At 50.6% G+C, this 18,808-nt stretch overlaps 6 protein-coding genes across 6 annotated transcripts; 4 read left to right on the top strand and 2 right to left on the bottom strand.

Moving 5' to 3' along the window:
* Positions 1-1,333: 1,333 nt before the first annotated feature.
* On the top strand, positions 1,334-6,939 carry TGAM01_v205345 (hypothetical protein; the record flags this gene model as incomplete). Its single annotated transcript, XM_018807776.2, has 2 exons — positions 1,334-2,593; positions 2,653-6,939. The coding sequence occupies 2 exons, from the start codon at positions 1,334-1,336 to the stop codon at positions 6,937-6,939; spliced, it is 5,547 nt and encodes a 1,848-aa protein (XP_018658964.2).
* A 360-nt stretch (positions 6,940-7,299) lies between these two features.
* On the bottom strand, positions 7,300-8,482 carry TGAM01_v205344 (hypothetical protein; the record flags this gene model as incomplete). Its single annotated transcript, XM_018807775.1, has 2 exons — positions 7,300-8,270; positions 8,332-8,482. 2 exons carry the CDS (start codon positions 8,480-8,482, stop codon positions 7,300-7,302), a joined length of 1,122 nt encoding a protein of 373 aa, XP_018658963.1.
* A 491-nt stretch (positions 8,483-8,973) lies between these two features.
* TGAM01_v205343 (hypothetical protein) lies at positions 8,974-10,141 on the top strand (the record flags this gene model as incomplete). Its single annotated transcript, XM_024549622.1, has 3 exons — positions 8,974-9,096; positions 9,163-9,558; positions 10,118-10,141. The coding sequence occupies 3 exons, from the start codon at positions 8,974-8,976 to the stop codon at positions 10,139-10,141; spliced, it is 543 nt and encodes a 180-aa protein (XP_024405655.1).
* A 310-nt stretch (positions 10,142-10,451) lies between these two features.
* On the bottom strand, positions 10,452-12,387 carry TGAM01_v205342 (hypothetical protein; the record flags this gene model as incomplete). The annotated part of the gene is made up of 4 exons (XM_018807773.2): positions 10,452-11,229; positions 11,292-11,888; positions 12,052-12,173; positions 12,346-12,387. The coding sequence occupies 4 exons, from the start codon at positions 12,385-12,387 to the stop codon at positions 10,452-10,454; spliced, it is 1,539 nt and encodes a 512-aa protein (XP_018658961.2).
* Positions 12,388-12,441: 54 nt separating this feature from the next.
* On the top strand, positions 12,442-13,645 carry TGAM01_v205341 (hypothetical protein; the record flags this gene model as incomplete). The annotated part of the gene is made up of 4 exons (XM_018807772.1): positions 12,442-12,591; positions 12,658-12,710; positions 12,801-13,042; positions 13,098-13,645. 4 exons carry the CDS (start codon positions 12,442-12,444, stop codon positions 13,643-13,645), a joined length of 993 nt encoding a protein of 330 aa, XP_018658960.1.
* A 3,818-nt stretch (positions 13,646-17,463) lies between these two features.
* Positions 17,464-18,660, top strand: TGAM01_v205340 (glycosylhydrolase family 18-1; the record flags this gene model as incomplete). Its single annotated transcript, XM_024549621.1, has 4 exons — positions 17,464-17,563; positions 17,638-17,694; positions 17,788-17,920; positions 17,982-18,660. The coding sequence occupies 4 exons, from the start codon at positions 17,464-17,466 to the stop codon at positions 18,658-18,660; spliced, it is 969 nt and encodes a 322-aa protein (XP_024405654.1).
* Positions 18,661-18,808: the final 148 nt, after the last annotated feature.

Genomic DNA, 18,808 nt, shown 5'->3' with positions numbered 1-18,808 from the left:
CTTGCAGCACAATACCATCCATAACAATACTAGATCCGAAATCTGCTAAATGCCTTATAGTAGTTTGGTCTTTTTTCCTAGCAAAAAAAAAAAAAATTCCCATGATGTTAGTACTACCAAAGTCGCTTGTAAGTGGCGCCTGAGAGAAAATAAGCAGGTATGTGACAGCATAATTATTAGCTCGTGTCCCAATGAAGATTGGCAAAAATAGAAAGTCAATAGCACGCATGCTGAATGTCATCTTTCCCGTCTCTCAGAGTTGGAGAACTCTGGCGGGCGCTGATGCTTATCTCAACCCCTCAAGGCATTTGACCTTTGGACAGCGGGAGGCAAATCTGCGCTAACCCAAGCAGCGGAATGGCTGTCTCATATATATGCGGCAAAGGCGCTTCGTATCGTGTCTGATGCTGCTGCAAACAGTAAGCGCTGCTAGTTAGGTAAGCTACTCTAATAAGCAACGCCTGCTATCGAAAAAGGAGGCAGCGAAGCGTCTCGAGTTCTGAACACGGCGATCCTGTTTGAAGAGAATGCTGAGAGGCGAATGGCACTGAACTGACTGGAGCCTACTTACTGTAAGGTTGCACGGTGCCTATGGCAGCAACTGCGACAAACATTGGCTGCCTATCAGGTGACTAATATAAAATTCGAAACATCGCGGCAGGCAGACGAATATTGATAGTATTCTCAATTGTATCTCGGATATGCAGGTGCCTGATTGCAGAGACCTGGTTGGGGCAGAGCCTCAAGAATGGGCTCCGTCTCCAACTGCAACGTGCATTCTCGCAATGGACCCTTGCGAGGTACTGTCTTGTTAGAGATTAGAGTGTTTGACAGGTAGCTGTGGCTTGAATTGAGAGTGGCTTGCTGCTCAATAAATGCGATACTCAGGTACTGGATACTTGTAGCTGGTGCCTGAGCAAGAGCAATCTTGCAGCATCTCACTGGCTGAGCTGGAGCATTTAGAGTACTCTGTACTCCAGCACGCGCTGTTTCGCACCTCCAATTGGTACGTAGCCTCGAGGCTAAGGCGGCGTAATGGGGCCCGCTCTCTGGCTCCCTCTCTTTTGGAAATGTTGTCCCCTAGTCGAGAGGCATCAATCCGAGCTCTTTGCGTTGATATATCGCAGCTTCTCTCTGACCCGCCAGCTGCGGAACAAGGCACCGGCCTCTCCAATTCCTCGGCCTGCTCGCGAAGCACTTCGTCCCACGCTTCCGTCTTCGCCCGTGCCCTCGCCTCCGAACCGCAGCCTCAATCGATGGACCAAGCCCAAGGTCTCTAACTCCCGCGTCCTCCTTCGGCGATTGTCTGTCATATCCGGCCTCCCTGCGCTCCATGAGCTCCTTAAAATTCGTGGTGTCCTCTCTGGACGCCATTGCGACTTCTAAAGATGCCCAGCGAAACAAGCAGCTGGCCGACCTGACCAAGACAGCCCTCGATGCCATCAAAGAGCAGGATCAGCTGCCCGACCCCGAGATCGTCTTCGCGCCTCTCCAGCTCGCAACCAAGACCGGCAGCCCGCAGCTCACAACGACAGCGCTCGATTGCATTGGAAAGCTGATATCATATTCATACTTCTCCCTCCCCGCCAAGGACGATGGGCACAAGGAAGGCGCCGAACCGGCATCCCCGCTAATTGAACGAGCCATCGATACCATCTGCGACTGTTTTCTAGGCGAGACGACGGCCCCCGAGATCCAGCTGCAGATTGTCAAGTCACTCCTAGCGGCCGTCCTGAATGACAAGATCGTCGTTCATGGCGCAGGCCTGCTCAAGGCTGTGCGCCAGACCTACAATATTTTCCTGCTCTCTCGGAGCACGGCCAACCAGCAGGTTGCACAGGGCACCCTCACCCAGATGGTTGGCACCGTTTTCGAGCGAGTCAAGACTAGACTTCACATGAAGGAAGCCAGATTGAGTCTGGACAACCTGAAGCATGGCGCAAGCAATGTTACCTTTGAACAATCCGAGGTTGCCAACGGCACCCGCCTTAGTGATGATGGCGAAGACGCTTCGGCTTCGGCTTCGCAGCTAGATAGCAACGAAGCATCGGAAGAGCCGGCCAATGCTGCGAAACTCACGTTAAAAGATTTGGAGCATCGCAAGAGTTTCGACGATTCGACCCTTGGCGAAGGACCTACCATGGTTACGCGACTCAAATCAGAGAAGAAAGATGACAGCAGTGCGTCCGTGTCAGGGCAATCCGGTCCGCAGGAGGACAGCGATGCGCTAGATGCTGAAGATGAGGTTTACATACGGGATGCCTATCTCATTTTCCGATCTTTCTGCAATTTATCGACCAAGGTTCTGCCCTCTGACCAACTTTTCGACTTGCGAGGTGGAGCAATGCGCTCCAAGCTCGTTTCTTTACACCTCATCCACACCCTTCTGAACAACAACATTGCTGTTTTCACCTCGCCTCTCTGTACCATTAGGAGCTCTAAGAGTAACGAGCCCACCACTTTTCTTCAAGCCATTAAATTTTATCTTTGTCTTAGCATTACGCGGAATGGAGCCAGTTCGGTGGACAGAATCTTTGATATCTGCTGTGAGATTTTTTGGCTCATGCTCAAGTACATGCGCCCCTCGTTCAAGGTACGTTATCTTCCTATGTGTCATACATCGATGCGTGTAAGAAGCTCATTCCATACTAGAAAGAAATTGAGGTCATTCTCAACGAGATTTATTTGGCACTCTTGTCTCAGAAGAATGCCCCGCTAACACAGAAACTCTACTTTGTTTCCATCCTGAACCGCCTCTGCGCTGATCCGAGGGCCTTGGTTGAGACATATCTCAACTATGACTGCGATCAGTCTGTAGAGAACATCTTCCAAACTGTCATTGAAGATCTCTCCAAATTTGCAACGGCGCCCGTCTCGATTACATCCATCCATGAACAGGCGTATGAGGAATATCGAGGGAAGACTGCTCCGGCGAGCGAGTGGCAGCTCAAGGGTATCCTTCCCCCGTCGCTCACCGTCGCGCAGATTATCCCGCACCAGGAGAATGAAGCCGACTACCCCAAAGAATACGCGATTAAACGCCTGTCACTGGAGGCCCTTGTCGAGACGCTGCGCTCCTTGGTAAATTGGTCCGCCTCTGTACGCTCAGATAGCGAAAATGTTCGCACAGATGCAGATGCCAGAACCTCATTTGATGAGTTGCGGCCGTCCATCGACCCCACAAGCGAAAGCGCTTCTCGACTTGACACGCCCCTGCCCCCTTCGACTCCCGTGTTGGAGGATGACCCGGATTATCTCAGCAAAGAAAAGGCTAGGAAAACAGCCCTCATGAAGGGAATCAGGCAATTCAACTTCAAGCCCAAGAAGGGAATTGAGCTGCTCCTTCGCGATGGCTTCATCGCGAGCGATTCGCCTAAAGATATAGCCACTTTTTTGCTCAATGAAGACAAACTGGATAAAGCGCAAATCGGAGAATATCTCGGTGAAGGAGATCAGAAAAATATCGATACCATGCACGCATTTGTGGACTCTATGGAATTCGCCAAGAAGCGGTTCGTTGATGCCCTTCGTCAATTCTTACAGTCATTCCGTCTACCAGGAGAGGCGCAGAAAATCGATCGATTTATGCTCAAGTTTGCCGAGCGTTACGTGCTTGGCAACCCCAACGCGTTTGCCAACGCCGACACGGCATACGTACTGGCGTACTCGGTGATCTTGCTGAATACAGATTTGCACAGCAGCAAGATCGCCAAGAGAATGACCAAGGAGGAATTCATTCGAAACAATGCGGGCATCAATGATAATGCAGATTTGCCTCATGACTATCAAATTTCCATCTATGAAGAAATTGCCAGTAACGAAATTGTTTTGAAGAGCGAGCGAGACATTGCGGCTGCCCAGGGCAATCTTCCTACCCAACCAAGCGGTTTGGCTGCAGGCTTGGGACAAGCCTTCTCAAATGTAGGCCGAGACCTGCAGCGGGAAGCCTATATGCAACAGTCAGAGGAGATTGCGCTGCGTTCAGAGCAGCTCTTCAAGAACTTGTTCAAGAGCCAGCGACGAAACGCCTCCAAGACTGCTCCCAAGTACATCGAAGCAACATCCTTCAAGCATGTCGAGGCCATGTTTGATATTACATGGATGTCCATCTTCTCAGCGCTTTCGGGGCAGATGCAAAAAGCACACAACCTCGAAGTAAATAAGCTGTGCCTAGAGGGCATGAGGTTGGCAACCCAGATTGCGTGCCTCTTCCATCTCTCAACGCCCCGAGAAGCATTCATTTCCGCACTTCGAAATGCCACAAACTTGAACAACCCCCAGGAGATGCAAGCCAAAAACATTGAAGCATTGAAAGTGATCCTGGACCTCGCTCAGACAGAGGGCAATGTTCTGCAAGAGTCATGGAAGGATATTCTCATGTGCATCAGTCAGCTGGATCGATTGCAATTGATCTCTGGCGGAGTTGATGAGAGCGCCATCCCAGATGTGTCCCAGGCGCGCTTCATTCCTCCTCAGCGATCCGGGACATCGGAATCTCGCTCATCTATGCAATTGAAGAACAGACCACGACAGAGATCTGCTACTGGCCCCAAGGGCTTTTCTCACGAGATTGCTCTCGAAAGCCGCTCAGACGAACTCATTCGAAGCGTCGATCGAATATTCTCCAGCACAGCGGACCTTTCGGGTGAAGCCATGGTTTATTTTGCCAAGGCCTTGACAGAGGTCAGCTGGGACGAAATCAAGGTTTCGGGCTCGAACGATTCCCCTCGGACTTACAGTCTGCAAAAGATTGTTGAAATCAGCTACTACAACATGAACCGTGTGAGATTTGAGTGGAGCAATATTTGGGTAGTACTTGGCGAGCACTTCAACCAGGTCGGATGCCATAACAACATGAACATTGTTTTCTTTGCTTTGGATTCTTTACGACAGCTGTCCATGCGATTCATGGAGATCGAAGAGCTTGCGGGTTTCAAGTTTCAAAAGGATTTCCTAAAGCCATTTGAGCATGTATTGTCCAACTCGCACAATATCACAGTCAAAGACATGGTACTGCGGTGCCTCATTCAAATGATTCAAGCGCGAGGAGATAATATCCGCTCTGGATGGAGGACCATGTTTGGTGTCTTTACAGTTGCTGCCCGCGAACCGTACGAGAGCATTGTCTATCTTGCTTACGAGAACGTCAGCCAGGTGTACAAGGAAAAATTTGGCGTCGTCATTTCTCAAGGAGCATTTACGGACCTCATTGTCTGTTTGACAGAGTTTTCGAAGAATCTCAAATTCCAGAAAAAGAGTCTAGGCGCTTTGGAGCTGCTGAAATCGATTATTCCAACAATGCTCAAAACGCCGGAGTGCCCGTTGTCGCATCAGCCATGGAATACATCCTCGTCCCAGAATGATGGGCCTGTAGAACCTCTTAAAAAGGGGCAGACAAAAACGTCCATGGAGGAGGGCTATTGGTTCCCTGTGCTCTTTGCCTTCCATGATGTGCTAATGACTGGCGAAGACCTTGAAGTCCGTTCAAATGCCCTGGAGTATTTCTTCGCTGCGCTCCTCAAATACGGAGGCGGGTTTACCCAGCCATTTTGGGATATCCTTTGGCGACAGCAGCTCTATCCCATCTTCATGGTTCTGCGCTCAAGACCAGAAATGACAAACGTGCTTAATCATGAAGAGCTGTCCGTCTGGCTGTCCACTACCATGATTCAAGCTCTACGCAACATGATTACGCTGTTTACACACTACTTTGATGCGCTGGAATACATGTTGGACAGATTCTTGGAGCTGCTCGCCCTCTGCATTTGCCAAGAAAACGACACCATATCACGCATTGGTAGTAACTGTTTACAACAGCTGATACTGAAAAACGTGACAAAGTTTAACCTGGTACACTGGACTAAGATCGTTGGAGCTTTTTGTGAGCTATTCGAGCGGACAACAGCATATCAACTCTTTACTGCGGCAAATATGGAAGCAACTACTTCTATGTCAATGTCGTCATCTAATGGGCTGGAGTTCACTTCGCCTCTTAGTCCAACCCTTGCTGAAACTCCTTCCGCTGGGGATGAAAACACGTTGAAGATCAATGGCGGAGAGGAGAACGGCGCTTCCGACACAGAGTCCATTCATCATCCAACTCTGCACAAACTAGACGATGATGAGGCACAGACCCCAGCGGCTCATGCCACTAACGGACAGCAGTTGGAAGAGTTCAAACCAACTTCTAGTCTTCAGCAGCAACCTGTCGTCGTGACCGCTGCTCGCCGGCGATTTTTCAACCGCATCATTTCCCGCTGTGTCCTGCAGCTTCTAATGATTGAGACGGTCAACGAGCTCTTTAGCAACGACACCGTGTACGCAAACATCCCTTCCACCGAGCTCTTGCGACTCATGGCTCTATTGAAGCGCTCTTTCCAGTTCGCTCGCCGCTTCAACGAAGATAAAGAACTCCGAATGAAGCTTTGGCGAGAAGGATTCATGAAACAGCCGCCCAACTTGCTGAAGCAGGAAAGCGGTGCTGCGGCGACATACGTGTCTATCCTTTTCAGGATGTTCATAGATGATGCACCTGAAAGGCTGAAGAGCAGACCCGACATCGAAGCCGCTCTGGTGCCTCTGTGCGAAGACATTATCACGGGTTACTCTTTGCTAGCTGAAGAAAGCCAGCAGAGAAACATTGTTGCATGGAGACCAGTCGTCGTGGATGTGCTTGAGGGATTCGCTACTTTCCCTGAAGACGCTTTCAAAACCCATTTGCACTCTTTCTACCCGCTCGCCATTGACTTGCTCCAAAAGGACTTGACGGCAGATTTGCGCGGTGCGCTACTTGCGGTTCTACGGAGGGTTGGCGAGGTATCCCTTGGAATTGAAGGGTTGGTCAGGGCTGGGGATAAGAGGCGGGACAGCACGGTCAGCACCAATGCTGAGGAACTTCCGCTTGGCAGGTCTGAAGCGGCTGCACGGAAGATGCTGTAAGTCAGGCATGACGAGTGCGGGCAGCGATTTATGGCGTTGGAGGGCGGATATAATAGACGAGTGTGACTTTTTTTCCCCTTTCTTCTTATTTTCAAAACACCATGGGTGTGTATGTACCTTATGTTAGGAAAGACTGCCTATCTGTTTGTCAGATAGGAGATAAAATATTATAATAGTATGATCATTTCTAGTTACGCCTGATATATGTGACCCTCCTCGTTGAGTATTTTTGTGATCTGACACCCCTTTTTTGGAGTCACAAATAGTTTTATTGCTTGATAGGTAGCTACATATCGCTGAACTATTTTTTCTTTTTTTTTTTTTTTGTGAAAGATTTGTGAATGAAGCAGCAATGCTCATTCAACGTAGTAGATCGCTGATATACGCACGCAAAGGCTCAGCTTCTTCTTCCACAGTCCGATTCGGCAGTCCTCTCAGGGCCTCCTTCAGCTCGCCATCCCCTTCGGCCGCTACCTTAATCAACTTCTTCACAATGGCATTTTCTTCAGGAGTGAGGCGAGATACGCGCATGACGCTGACAAAAGTCTCGAAGAAATCAATGAGATTGAGATGCATGAGAATATCGTCTGACCCGGACAGCATCTCCAGCGCTGCCCACTGCAGGAACCCTTGGTCACTGGGGGCAATGGCAGTGGTGGAAAGGGGGAATAGATCCTGGTGGTGGGCTATGCTTATGGCACGGATATCGAGGGCTGCGAGGCGGGTAAGGAGGCGTAGGAGACGGCCTTGTGAGAGGGAGGTTTGGTGTCGAGGCCGAGTAGGAGGGTCTGCTGTTTCAGGGGAGCAGAGCGTCTTGATGAGCTCCAAGAAAGGTCGCTGAGTGAAAATCACGCTCCAGAGACGCCCATGGCCAGGAATACGGCGTCTCGTGCTGGTGCTAAAACCGTTGATGGTATAGCTGCTTGCGCCGTTGACTCCTTCTGTTGGCCGGATGGTTGCGCAGTCCGTCTCGAGCAAGTCGCCAAGTACCTTTGCCGCGCGCTCGCCGACGCCGACGTCTGGGCTTTCTAGCCAGCGGCGGATGAGAGCCTCGACGACATCTGAGAGGGTGCTGAAGAGGGCGGCTTCGGTGGGTGCTTTGGCGGCCTTGTGGATGATGGCGAGGGCGAGGAGGTTGGCGCCGGGGAGGGGAGAGTGCAAGGCTGTGAGGATGGATGGAGGGTCGGCAATGGTGAGGGTGCGGGTGAAGGTCAAGGGCGAGAGGAGCTTGATGGTGAGAGAGAGGAGGGGAGAGGGATCTTGCGTGGCTGATTTGAGGATTTGGGTGAGTGGAGGGAGGACGGTTGGGAGGAGAGGAGGGATGTTGGATTCTGGGAGCTGATCAGCAATCTTTCTGGGAGAGCTATAGTGATGAATGAACAGATGTTTTACCTGTTAGCTGAAGCTCGATATCGTCGAGGAGTTTGAGGTTGAATGGCACAGAAGGATCATTCTCGAGCTCTGCCAGATGAGTCTGGAACTCTTCAAGACCGGAGATGGGGTGAGCGTCTGAGATGCCATCTGGGATAATGCGTTCAGACATGATAAGATTTTGGCAATCACCAGCAGCCCTGAAAGCTGAGAATATTAGCTATTGCGAAGCGATGATATAGAATGATGTGTGAGCGCGAAGTTGTTTCTTGTATTTGTAATGACAGTGGTAGACGTTTGCCTTATAAAGCTGGAAACTATGTATAATTTCTAGGGTAGGCAATGGCAGGCAGATGCGCTGACGGCGAGCGCCCAGGCAGCGGGGCAGCGTCACAGCGGACCCAATTCCGCCCTCCCCACCATACTTTTTTCTCAGTCGCTGAAAGTTGGCGCTCCAATTGAGCTTTTGCTATTCGCATCCAACTTCAAGCTGCCGCCTTTTTTTCCCTTAACCCAGCGAAAGATTCTGACACTGCTGTCTTTGATTCGGCAGTATAACTAATAATATCATTGTTTTTACTTAAGATCAATACGTCAGCACTAAATTATAACTGCTCGCCGAGCAATTGGAGCTTTGCGCAAGGGACGTGAGCTCTGTCGGAAATGTCCAGAGGTGGTGGGCGAGGAGGAGGTCGAGGAGGACGCGGAGGAGGCAGAGGTGGACGACCAGGTCTTCCGTGGGATGATACAGACGAGCCTGATGCTCGGCCCTCTGAGCTGTTCCCAGTAAGTAGATAATGCGCCGCATATCCAAGGAAACAGATGCTACAAAGCCCGAGCCTTTGCTAACAGTCATTCTCTTATCAGCCTTACGTCGTTCCGACTTCTCGCAACCTCAACGCCACAGAGTACAACGGCGTCCAGTATTTCCTCCTCCTTCGCCACCAGATCCACTCATCGCCGCTCTACACATCCAAACGAACTTCCCTCATCGACCCCGACGCGCCGCGCAAGACCTACGGCCGCGACCAGATGAACGCCCTCTACGACATCAGAAGCAAAGCCTCCGTCGACCCCTTCAGCGCAATGCCAACCTACTCGCAGCGCTTCTCCCGCCCGGAACGCGCGCTCCCGGAATGGTCCTCGCGGCCGGTCTGTCGCGAAATGTACCCGCCCGAGCTGCTCGACACTGTCGACTCCGCGGATGCCAGCGGCGTGAGGAAGCGGCGCAAGCTGGAGCTGAGCAAGGTGAATGCCCTGCCAAATGCGGAAGAGGCGTTTGGCATGCCGGCCATTGAGGGCGACGACGAGGGCGTGCCGGTGGATGGGAAGCATATCCTGGAGAGGCTGGATGCGCTGCGGGATGACGAGGGTGATGAGGTTGGCGATGCGGAGGATGATGAGGGCTTGGAAGAGGAAGAGGAAGATGAGGTTTACGATGACGAGGACGCGGGTGATTATGATGCGGAGGGATACTTTGACAATGGCGACGAGGGCGGCGACGACTACGGAGACGATGGAGATGGCGAAGGAACGTATTAAAAGCCCTGCTTTCTTTCTCTTTTCGTTTCACCACCTCCGGCGTTTTTTTTTTTTCGAGTTATCGAAAGACTTTTGGTTACCAGGGAAAACCCTTTGTAGAACTATCGTTGGAGCCATTTTGTTCTTCATTATTGTTTCCACATACTCATGTATATAAAATCCTACTGAGGTACTCACATATACCCAATTCATATACCATGATTCCAGAATGAGTCACACAGTATGCCAGTGAAACAAATTTGCTTAGAACCTCTCACCCTTGCAGATTTGTTTATTTTGCATCTTCTGAAAAGAGAGAGGGTATCTCTTGTGACCACACTTGTGGCCATATCTACCTACACCAGCCACCCCCCTATTTTTTTACCGTCTAGACACTCCCTTTTCTCGCTGTCAGCCCTCTTCATAGTCATACATGTTCTTTGACAATGGACAACCTGTCTTATGCTTGGCCATAAACAGCCCTTCCTGTACAGCAAGCGCCGCCTAATGATTAAACCTAAAAGCGCATCTCCCTTCAACCAGATACCAAAAAATATTGAAGCAGCAAAATCCCAAACCCGGAAAAAAAAAGACAAACAAACAAAGAACCGTAAGCGCTTTCATGAGGAAATGCCAGAGTACAGGCCGTTATCCAAAAACCCAGCCTGCAGCCGTGATAATCTCTCCCGCGTATCCGCAATCTGTCCAGCCTGGGCGACAATTGCGCTGCCCATCTCCCGCAGCGCCGCGAGCACCTGGCTCAGCTGGTCCTGAACCGGCGCGTTGCTGTGGTCGCGCAGGCTGCGGATCTGTTCGTAGAGGCCGTTTTCCACCCCGGGCATATCGCGCTCGATCTGCGCCCGGTATTCGTCCAGGCGTTTCTTGTACTTCTCAACGTCATCGCAGATGCGGTTAAAATAGGTAATGAGGTCTTGAGCACTGGCATGCGCCGATGAGGCGTCTGCTGAGTTGGAGTCGCTGGTTGGAGGAGGCCCGGCGAAGAGGCCGGTTTGGTGGTAGTGTGTCGGTAGCTTGAGGTTGTCCGCGGCCTTGAAGGAAAGCTGGGCATCGGTAACGTTCTTCTTAGTCATGTCTTGTAGGGCCTTGACGGTCTGGATATCGCGGTTGAGGGCGTCTTGGACACTCTTGAACTTGGACTCGACAAACTGGACGTCTCGTCCGAGCTGATCAATATCCTTTTCATGCTGGGGCATGAATTCGCCAATCTCATCCCTCATCTTGATGACGCGCTGGATGCCTTTGTCGATGAGAGCAATCTGGTTCTGGACTGGCTGAGCAAGGTCATCGAACCTCGATCGTGGTCGCAAGTTGTCATAATTGACCTGGACGGCGGCAACTTGGTTTGTGGATTGTGCCGGTTGAGCTGTAGTTGCCCCGCTGCATTGTTGTTAGCATTGACTGAGAAGATCTTCCAATACGAAAAATAGAGCATTGCATACAAGAGACCACCTCCCGTGGTGGCAGTCGCAGCTGGAGTTGTTCCCCCAAAGAGGCCACCTCCTGACTGCTGAGTGGTTGCGGTGCCACCAAACAAACCCCCTCCTGTCCCCATTGTCGTCGCCGCCGCGGGCTTGCTTCCAAAAAGACCACCTCCAGTCGTGGCGCTGGGCTGGGCCGCAGGGGTGTTTCCAAACAAACCTCCACCGGTGAGTGTCTGCTGCTGAGGGGTCGCGGTATTGCCAAACATGCCTCCTCCTGCTCCTGTTGTCGTTGTCGCCGCAGGTTTGCTCCCAAAAAGACCCCCTCCAGCTGCACCAGATGCCTGAGCTGGCTGAGCAGTCGCTGTTGAGCCAAACAAGCCGCCGCCAGTTGTGCCGGGATTCGTCGCCGGTGTGGGCGTAGCGGCGCCAAAGAGACCTCCGCCGGTGGTCGTTTGTGGGCTCGCGGTCGTTGTAGCTCCAAAGAGTCCTCCTGTTGCTGCTGGCTTGGCGCCAAAGAGGCCGCCCGTGGTCGCCATATTGTTGGGTGTTGTTGGATTTGCCGACGCGTTACCAGAACCAAACAGCCCTCTCGTCGCGGCTGGCTGTGCAGTGCCTCTGTGGCGCGTTTAGTTAGAAACAACAAGAGGACGACAGTGTAAAGCGTGAGCAATTGAAGATATGGGAGGTGTTGGAGGGTAAAGAAGACGTGGTGTAGAGTGTAAATATGGGCGATATCAGAAGGCCCCAGGCGTGGTGTTGAAGATTTAGCAAAGCTTACAGGCTATTGGCAGCTCCAGTGTTAATGCTAAGACCCGCTGGGCCACTGGCTGACCGCGCCAGAGACATGACACCTCTGTAAGAGAGGCTCTGAACTTTTTTCCAAGCAGGCGAGTCAAGGGTCTATTCGTGTGGAGCTCTTTACTTCAGTATGCGAAAGCTTGGACTGGAACTTTGTTGCGGGTCTGATAATGGCTGATAATGAAGGGATACGGCAGAACCCCGGAGCTGTGCTGCGACGAACCCACCATGGGCTTATCCAGCCTATCAGCCTGTAGAAGAGCTTCCTACCTACAAGGTAGTTGAGCTTCAACTTTGGATTGATATAGTTGATCATCTTACTCAATTCAACCCATTTTTATACCAAAATTACCTCTGAGACGCTGCCAAGATGGACATGGACGAAGATGACGATCTCTACCAGCCGGAAGAGCCGAAGATCGAACAGGACGAAGAGAAGAAGCTCAAAGCGGAAGAGCTAGAGGAAGGCGAAGAGGAAGACGAGAGCGGCGCCATGGACGAGGATGACGATGACGATTCAGTACGCGACCTTGGCCTTTCTTCTTGAAATAGGCTACGAGACGTTTGCTGATTCTATGGATTACAGGATATAGACATCATCACAGAGCGAAAAGACGGCACAAAGGCAGCGCCACCACCGTATGTCGACCTTAAGCACGCTGTGCTGCGCGAACGCTTTCCCGAGCGCCCGTTGATGTAGCCCTTTTTGTACTGACAGCTCGACAATAGGCAAGCAAAGTATAGCGACATCAGAAATATTCCTCAACGGTCAGCCTCTAACGACATTTCCGCAAAGCCAGCGGCGCCCGTCAAGAGAGAGGAAGACTCGAAAACAACAAACGCTCTTAGTATTGCCGCCCCAAGCGCAGACCAAACCTCAGCTGCCGCCTCCAAATCCACAATCGATATCAATGCCATTCCTGTTCACCCTGCAGCCGGCAAGCCTATAACACAAATCAACATTGATGAGGGTATGCGACTCTTATTCTACATGATTTATCGTTGATAACTGACCTATTCTGTTAGATCTGCCAGACAATGATAAACCGTGGCGCAAGCCAGGCACAGACATCAGCGATTACTTCAACTACGGCTTCGACGAATTCACATGGGCGCTATATGCTGCCAAACAGGAATCCATTCGCGGCGAGTTTGGCGCCGACGCCTTTGCTGTCAACAACAAGAAGATGATGGAGGACTTCAACATGATGATGATGGGAGGTATGGGCATGCAAGGCGGAGGAGGTGCTGGCGCTGGCGGCGGCGGCAGTAGTGGCGGCGGCGCTGCTGCTGGTATGCCTGGTATGGACGGGATCCCGCCTGAAATGCAAGCCATGATGCAGCAGATGATGGCTTCCGGCATGGATCCCTCTCAGATGGACCCTTCCCAGATGGCAGCCATGTTTTCTGGTATGCAAAATGCTGGAGGCAGTGCGGGTGCCCAGGGAAGCCAGGGTCAAAACTTTGGTGGAGGCTTTGGTGGAAACCAAGGCTTTGGCTATGATCAGGGCATGGCCGGAGGTGGCAGTGGAAGAGGCGGATTTGGGGGCCGTGGACGCCGTGGCCGATGGTAGGACCACCAAGATGATGATAAGCCACGAGTTCTCAGAATCCTGATGACTATCAACGTGAGGCATGTTCCCGGGACACTAAGAGTTGAACAATTGGCGTTGACGGGACTGCATTTTCAAGGTCTTGCATCTCATATTGCTGGATATCTCTATTGCGATAATGGAGGCGGGTACAAGTCAACTTCCAGTGGATGCTGTCTGCTATTATGATTGAGTACAGGGTCTGGGAATTTTAGACGCAGGCCAGCTTAAAAGAGCGACAAGAACATCACATACGTGATGACATACCACCGGAATCAACAATGTATCGATTACTGAGCGGAAGCAAGGTGTCATTTACGAGCAACGATGGGAGGAGACGACGCCACGGTGAAGACACTTTGATCTTGATCATCAAAATGTTCGAACAGTGGAGCTAAACTTGTTATGATGACGACAGGCATCGATAAGATTCAAAGTCCCAAGACCTTTGCCGTCACCAGCTCCAAACTATTTTACATGATGGAGAACAGCAAAAGGAGCTGATGTTTCTCTTCTCTCTCAGTTATGAAGTAGGTCATGTCTTGACGAGAGACTGACGGACATTATTACACAGATACATTGGTATACAAATATATACAACTTTGAGAACTGCCAACCGAAATGAAAATGCTGATAAGGTGTATCTTGTGTAGCTCGGCGCCAGGTAACGTTACCTAACTGTAGCAAACGCAGGCCTAGTTGGGAACTTTGAGGCTCGAACTTCCTAAGACAGGCGAGCGACCGATCCTGTATGGCCTGCCAAGAAGCTAAGAGGAGGGCTTGAGTTGACAGATGCCAGGAACGGCCGCTTTCTAGCTTGGGTTTGTAGCACATGACAGTAGCGAAGTGCGTGAATGGAGTCGCTGTGCATGTTGAGACAGAAGAGTTATTCGGCAGCGGAGGAACGGGATGTTTAGCAGCGTGGTAAGAGGTGTGTTTACTGCAGCTGGAGCTCAAAAGCTGGGGGTGGTTGGAGCTGGCTTAGGTGGGGGACAAGGCGGAGAAATGGTCTCGATATCATGAATATGTAAATGCTTACTACCACCACCACTGTTATTGAGGAGATAAACTGACAGATCTATTAAGCTTGATGAATAAGCTTAGTGTCTCATATTTATTCCATTAATCAACTTCCTGGAAAAGCTAGTAAGTGTTTCCTAGAGCTATGCCATGGTGAAAATGGAAGCTATACTGCGGGAGAGAGAAAGGACCGAGGCTTGAGCACTGTTTTGAACCAAAATGTCCTGGTTCGCCAAAAGCGGTTATCGCTGTCGGTAGATAACGTCTCATCCTGGCTACTATATCTGTATTGATAAGGCAGGTTTGAGAAGGTGCGCCACGCTGCAGGTCATTGACATGATCACGTTGCATCGTGCACTACCACAATCTCTGGGATCATTTTCTGCCATCTCTCACTTACTTACTTGCATCGTGGGATGACATGCTGCATGAAACACGCGGGGCTGCGGATACAGTATCAAATGGGCTTGGCTTCTCTCGACTCTGATTTCGAATCCTACTTTGTTTTGGTATACCTACGGCAATGGCTGATGCAGTAGCTGAATAACAGAGTTGCAATTGGAGCTGGTTAGCTCTAATGATAGACACAGAAGCAAACAAGATCAGCGCCATGATGCGCCACACAAGCATCGCGTAAGTGATCAGCAAGATCGAACAGCATCTTTACCAGAGGACCGGAGCTAACTAGGCCTAGCATTTGATATTTACAGACTGCGCAAGCTGCCGTTCTCGTCTTAGCAACAGGCAGTGCAATTCTCTCCGAAGCCGACTCGCTAGCACCCCACGGAGGATCGCTCCACTACCTTAAATGATGCTTGCGCCGAATAGGCTGGCGGCTGATGGAAGGTGGGCAGCCGGCTAATATATGATTGATGCTTGAAGCATATTGGCTACTGTGATGGATGATGACTGTTCTTTGTGGCCACTCCCAAGGAGCAGGTGGCAATGCATCTCTAATAGGGCCATGAGCGCCGACGAAAGCTGGGTTGAGCGTCCTAAGAGAAGAAGATACGCAGAGACGGGCAAAAGAAAGGGCCACATTATCGCCTTGTAGCTGCTCTTACGAAGTCTTACCACATCTCTGGTATTTGTCTACCTCAGGATTTTTTAAACAAAATGAAATCGTTATGACCACTCAGAAAGCTGGGAAACAGAGTGTGAGATAGGCACTGTTGGGGCAGCCGGGCTGTGCCGAACCGCGGCCTGCTTCCCCACGATATCTGGACGTTGAAGATTCACAGCGAGAAAGTTTAACCTTGTTGGGATATGCCTACGGAAAGCGTTCCTACAGGGGGTCATTCACCCAAAAGTCATCTGTTTCTTCCTATGCCAAAGTGGGAAGCTGCCGTATCAAGAGCACGCCAACTACAGCGATATGCTTTATTGAGCTTTTTTCCGATTGGTGGAGGTGTCCTTTTGGGCGGCAAGATATTGTGCCTATGATCCATCTGGTGAGAGAAAGATATGGCATCCGAGCCAAGCTGTTTGCTATAATCTGCCCAAAACCTTCCCTTGTCATGCTTTTCGCGCGTGGCCGCAGATGAGTGAAGGGTGTCAAGTGTCAAGCTTGTTGTGGTGCGTCGCATGAGCATGGCCACCATGGAAGGAGACTTTTAGCCGCAGCTATTTTGTTTGCGTTTCGTTTGTGCCAGTATCTGCTGTCTGTGATAGCTAATGGTGTGTAACTTGGATCTGCTGAGCAAGATTGGCGGCCTGGAATCATTTTCAAGACTGCTACTTACTAACGTTGACGACTATACTAGCACTTCGGATCGAGATGCCGGGGGGCGCACTCAAGCTTAACTGTTGCTTATCGACTGACCCATGTTGGACCTTAACTAGGATCTAGATTCCATGGCGTTTTGGGGCGCTTCGAAGGGATACTATTGAACTTACTCGATGCTGGTTCTAGGCTCTGCCCAAGTAGGTAGGAGATATCACATCCCAGTCCCTCCGCAACCCTTACTAAAAATCAAGATCCTAATAGACTCTCATTGCCATTTGTTCTGTTTCTCTATATTAACATCTCAGTTACTTGTAGTGACACTTTGTGGGCAATGACATTTCCACGCACGTATACAAACTCGCACAAACATATGTGGAGCTTCGCTTCATCTACACATTGTACCAGTGCGTGAGAAAGCCATTATCAAAGCTCTGGCAGTCGCATAAGACAGGCAGCAATATTCATGCAGCAGTAAAGCTTGGCAACTTTTGTCGGTACTACTACCGAGTACTTCGTACGTTGTATCTGAGTAGTAGCTAGAACCCCTGATGTTTCGGAGCGTTAACCAATCTGGCCTCGTCACGCACCTTTCAAATGCCACCATCCCACGTCTTCGCTAGGATAACGTATATGTCACCTTGAGATTTGTTATGGAGCTGATATCCCGACTGGTGGTATCTCTGAAACTACAACAGCAAAGATGAAGGACCCAATTGCCGAAGCTAGTGGCTCTCTTATTTGAAGCTGCCCAGGATAGCATGGCTCCATTATGGGCTTGTGATAACCCTCGTCTCTCATCCCTTGGCCCGGAGGTAGAAATGTTGGGCTTTTAGAGTGAAGCGGGTCGATTCAATGCTACGTATGTTCGCAAAGATTGGATGTAGCATCGCGGTAAGACAGTGGAGAGAGACTCTTCTTGGACGTTGAGGCATGTTTGAACTCAAAATGAGGATATAAAAGCAGTTTGTCCAACCAGTCGAGGTGACACTCTGTCCTTCATCGTCGCCAACATCTTTCTTTCACACTCAGCAGCTTCACCATTTCTTCTGCCGCGATGCCCTCTTTGACCACTCTTGCGAGCGCGCTCGCACTTGTTCCATCCGTCTTTGCTGGCTGGAATGTCAACTCGAAGCAGAACATTGCTGTGTACTGGGGTAAGAACTCTTTTTTTATATGCTTTATATCTTTTCAAAAGGGTAAATAGTCCTCTAACATGGCATTTGTATAGGACAAAACTCGGCCAACCAACAAAGCACACAACAGCGTCTTTCAACTTACTGCAGTGGTATGTTTCTGCTTCTAGTTCCCAATGCTGCAGCCTTCGATCGGCCAAAAAGCTGAGAAAAGAAGCATGTTGAATCTGACATTTGCCATGTAGATGCCAACATCAATGTTATCGACATTGCTTTCTTGAACGGAATCACTCCTCCCATGACCAACTTTGCCAATGCCGGTGACCGATGCACTCCCTTCTCCGACAACCCTTGGCTCCTGAGCTGCCCTGAAATTGAGTGAGTTTTCAAAACTGAATTTCTACTGTATATTAATTTCGATTAACCTTGCTTCCTTCAGGGCCGATATCAAGACTTGCCAAGCGAACGGGAAGACTATCCTCCTTTCTCTCGGTGGCGATTCTTACACTCAAGGCGGCTGGAGCTCTGCCAGTGCTGCTCAAGCTGCAGCCAACCAAGTCTGGGCCATGTTTGGTCCTGTCCAATCCGGCAGCTCTGCAGAGCGTCCCTTTGGCAGTGCCATCGTAGACGGATTCGACTTCGACTTTGAAGCCACCACCAACAACCTCCCGGCCTTTGGCGCCCAGCTCAAGAGCCTCTCGAACGCCGCCGGCGGCAAGAAGTACTACTTCTCCGCTGCCCCTCAGTGCTTCTTCCCCGACGCTGCTGTCGGTGCGCTGATTAACGCCGTTCCCATGGACTGGATCCAGATTCAGTTCTATAACAACCCTTGCGGCGTCAGCGGCTACACGCCCGGCACCAGCAGCCAGAACAACTACAACTACCAGACCTGGGATACCTGGGCCAAGACGAGCCCTAACCCCAATGTCAAGCTTCTTGTCGGCATTCCCGCTGGCCCGGGCGCTGGTCGCGGCTACGTTTCTGGCTCTCAGCTCACTTCGGTCTTCCAGTACTCGAAGGGATTCAGCAGCACTTTTGCGGGTGCTATGATGTGGGACATGTCCCAGCTCTTTGCCAACACCGGCTTTGAGGCCCAAGTTGTCAACGCTTTGAAATAAGTAAAATTAAACAGAAGGCCCTGGGGACTCGACAGAACATGAGCTGGTATGGCTTGGCGGCCTGAGTTGATTATTGGATGGATACGATTGTATATATGTATATATGTTTGTCTCATAGTTTCACTGTATATAGCTTCAACTTTAGCAC

This window comes from Trichoderma gamsii, assembly GCF_001481775.2.
Source record: "Trichoderma gamsii strain T6085 chromosome Unknown Scaffold_16.2, whole genome shotgun sequence".
Classification (NCBI taxonomy): domain Eukaryota; kingdom Fungi; phylum Ascomycota; class Sordariomycetes; order Hypocreales; family Hypocreaceae; genus Trichoderma; species Trichoderma gamsii.
This window is presented reverse-complemented; position numbering and strand designations above follow the sequence as displayed.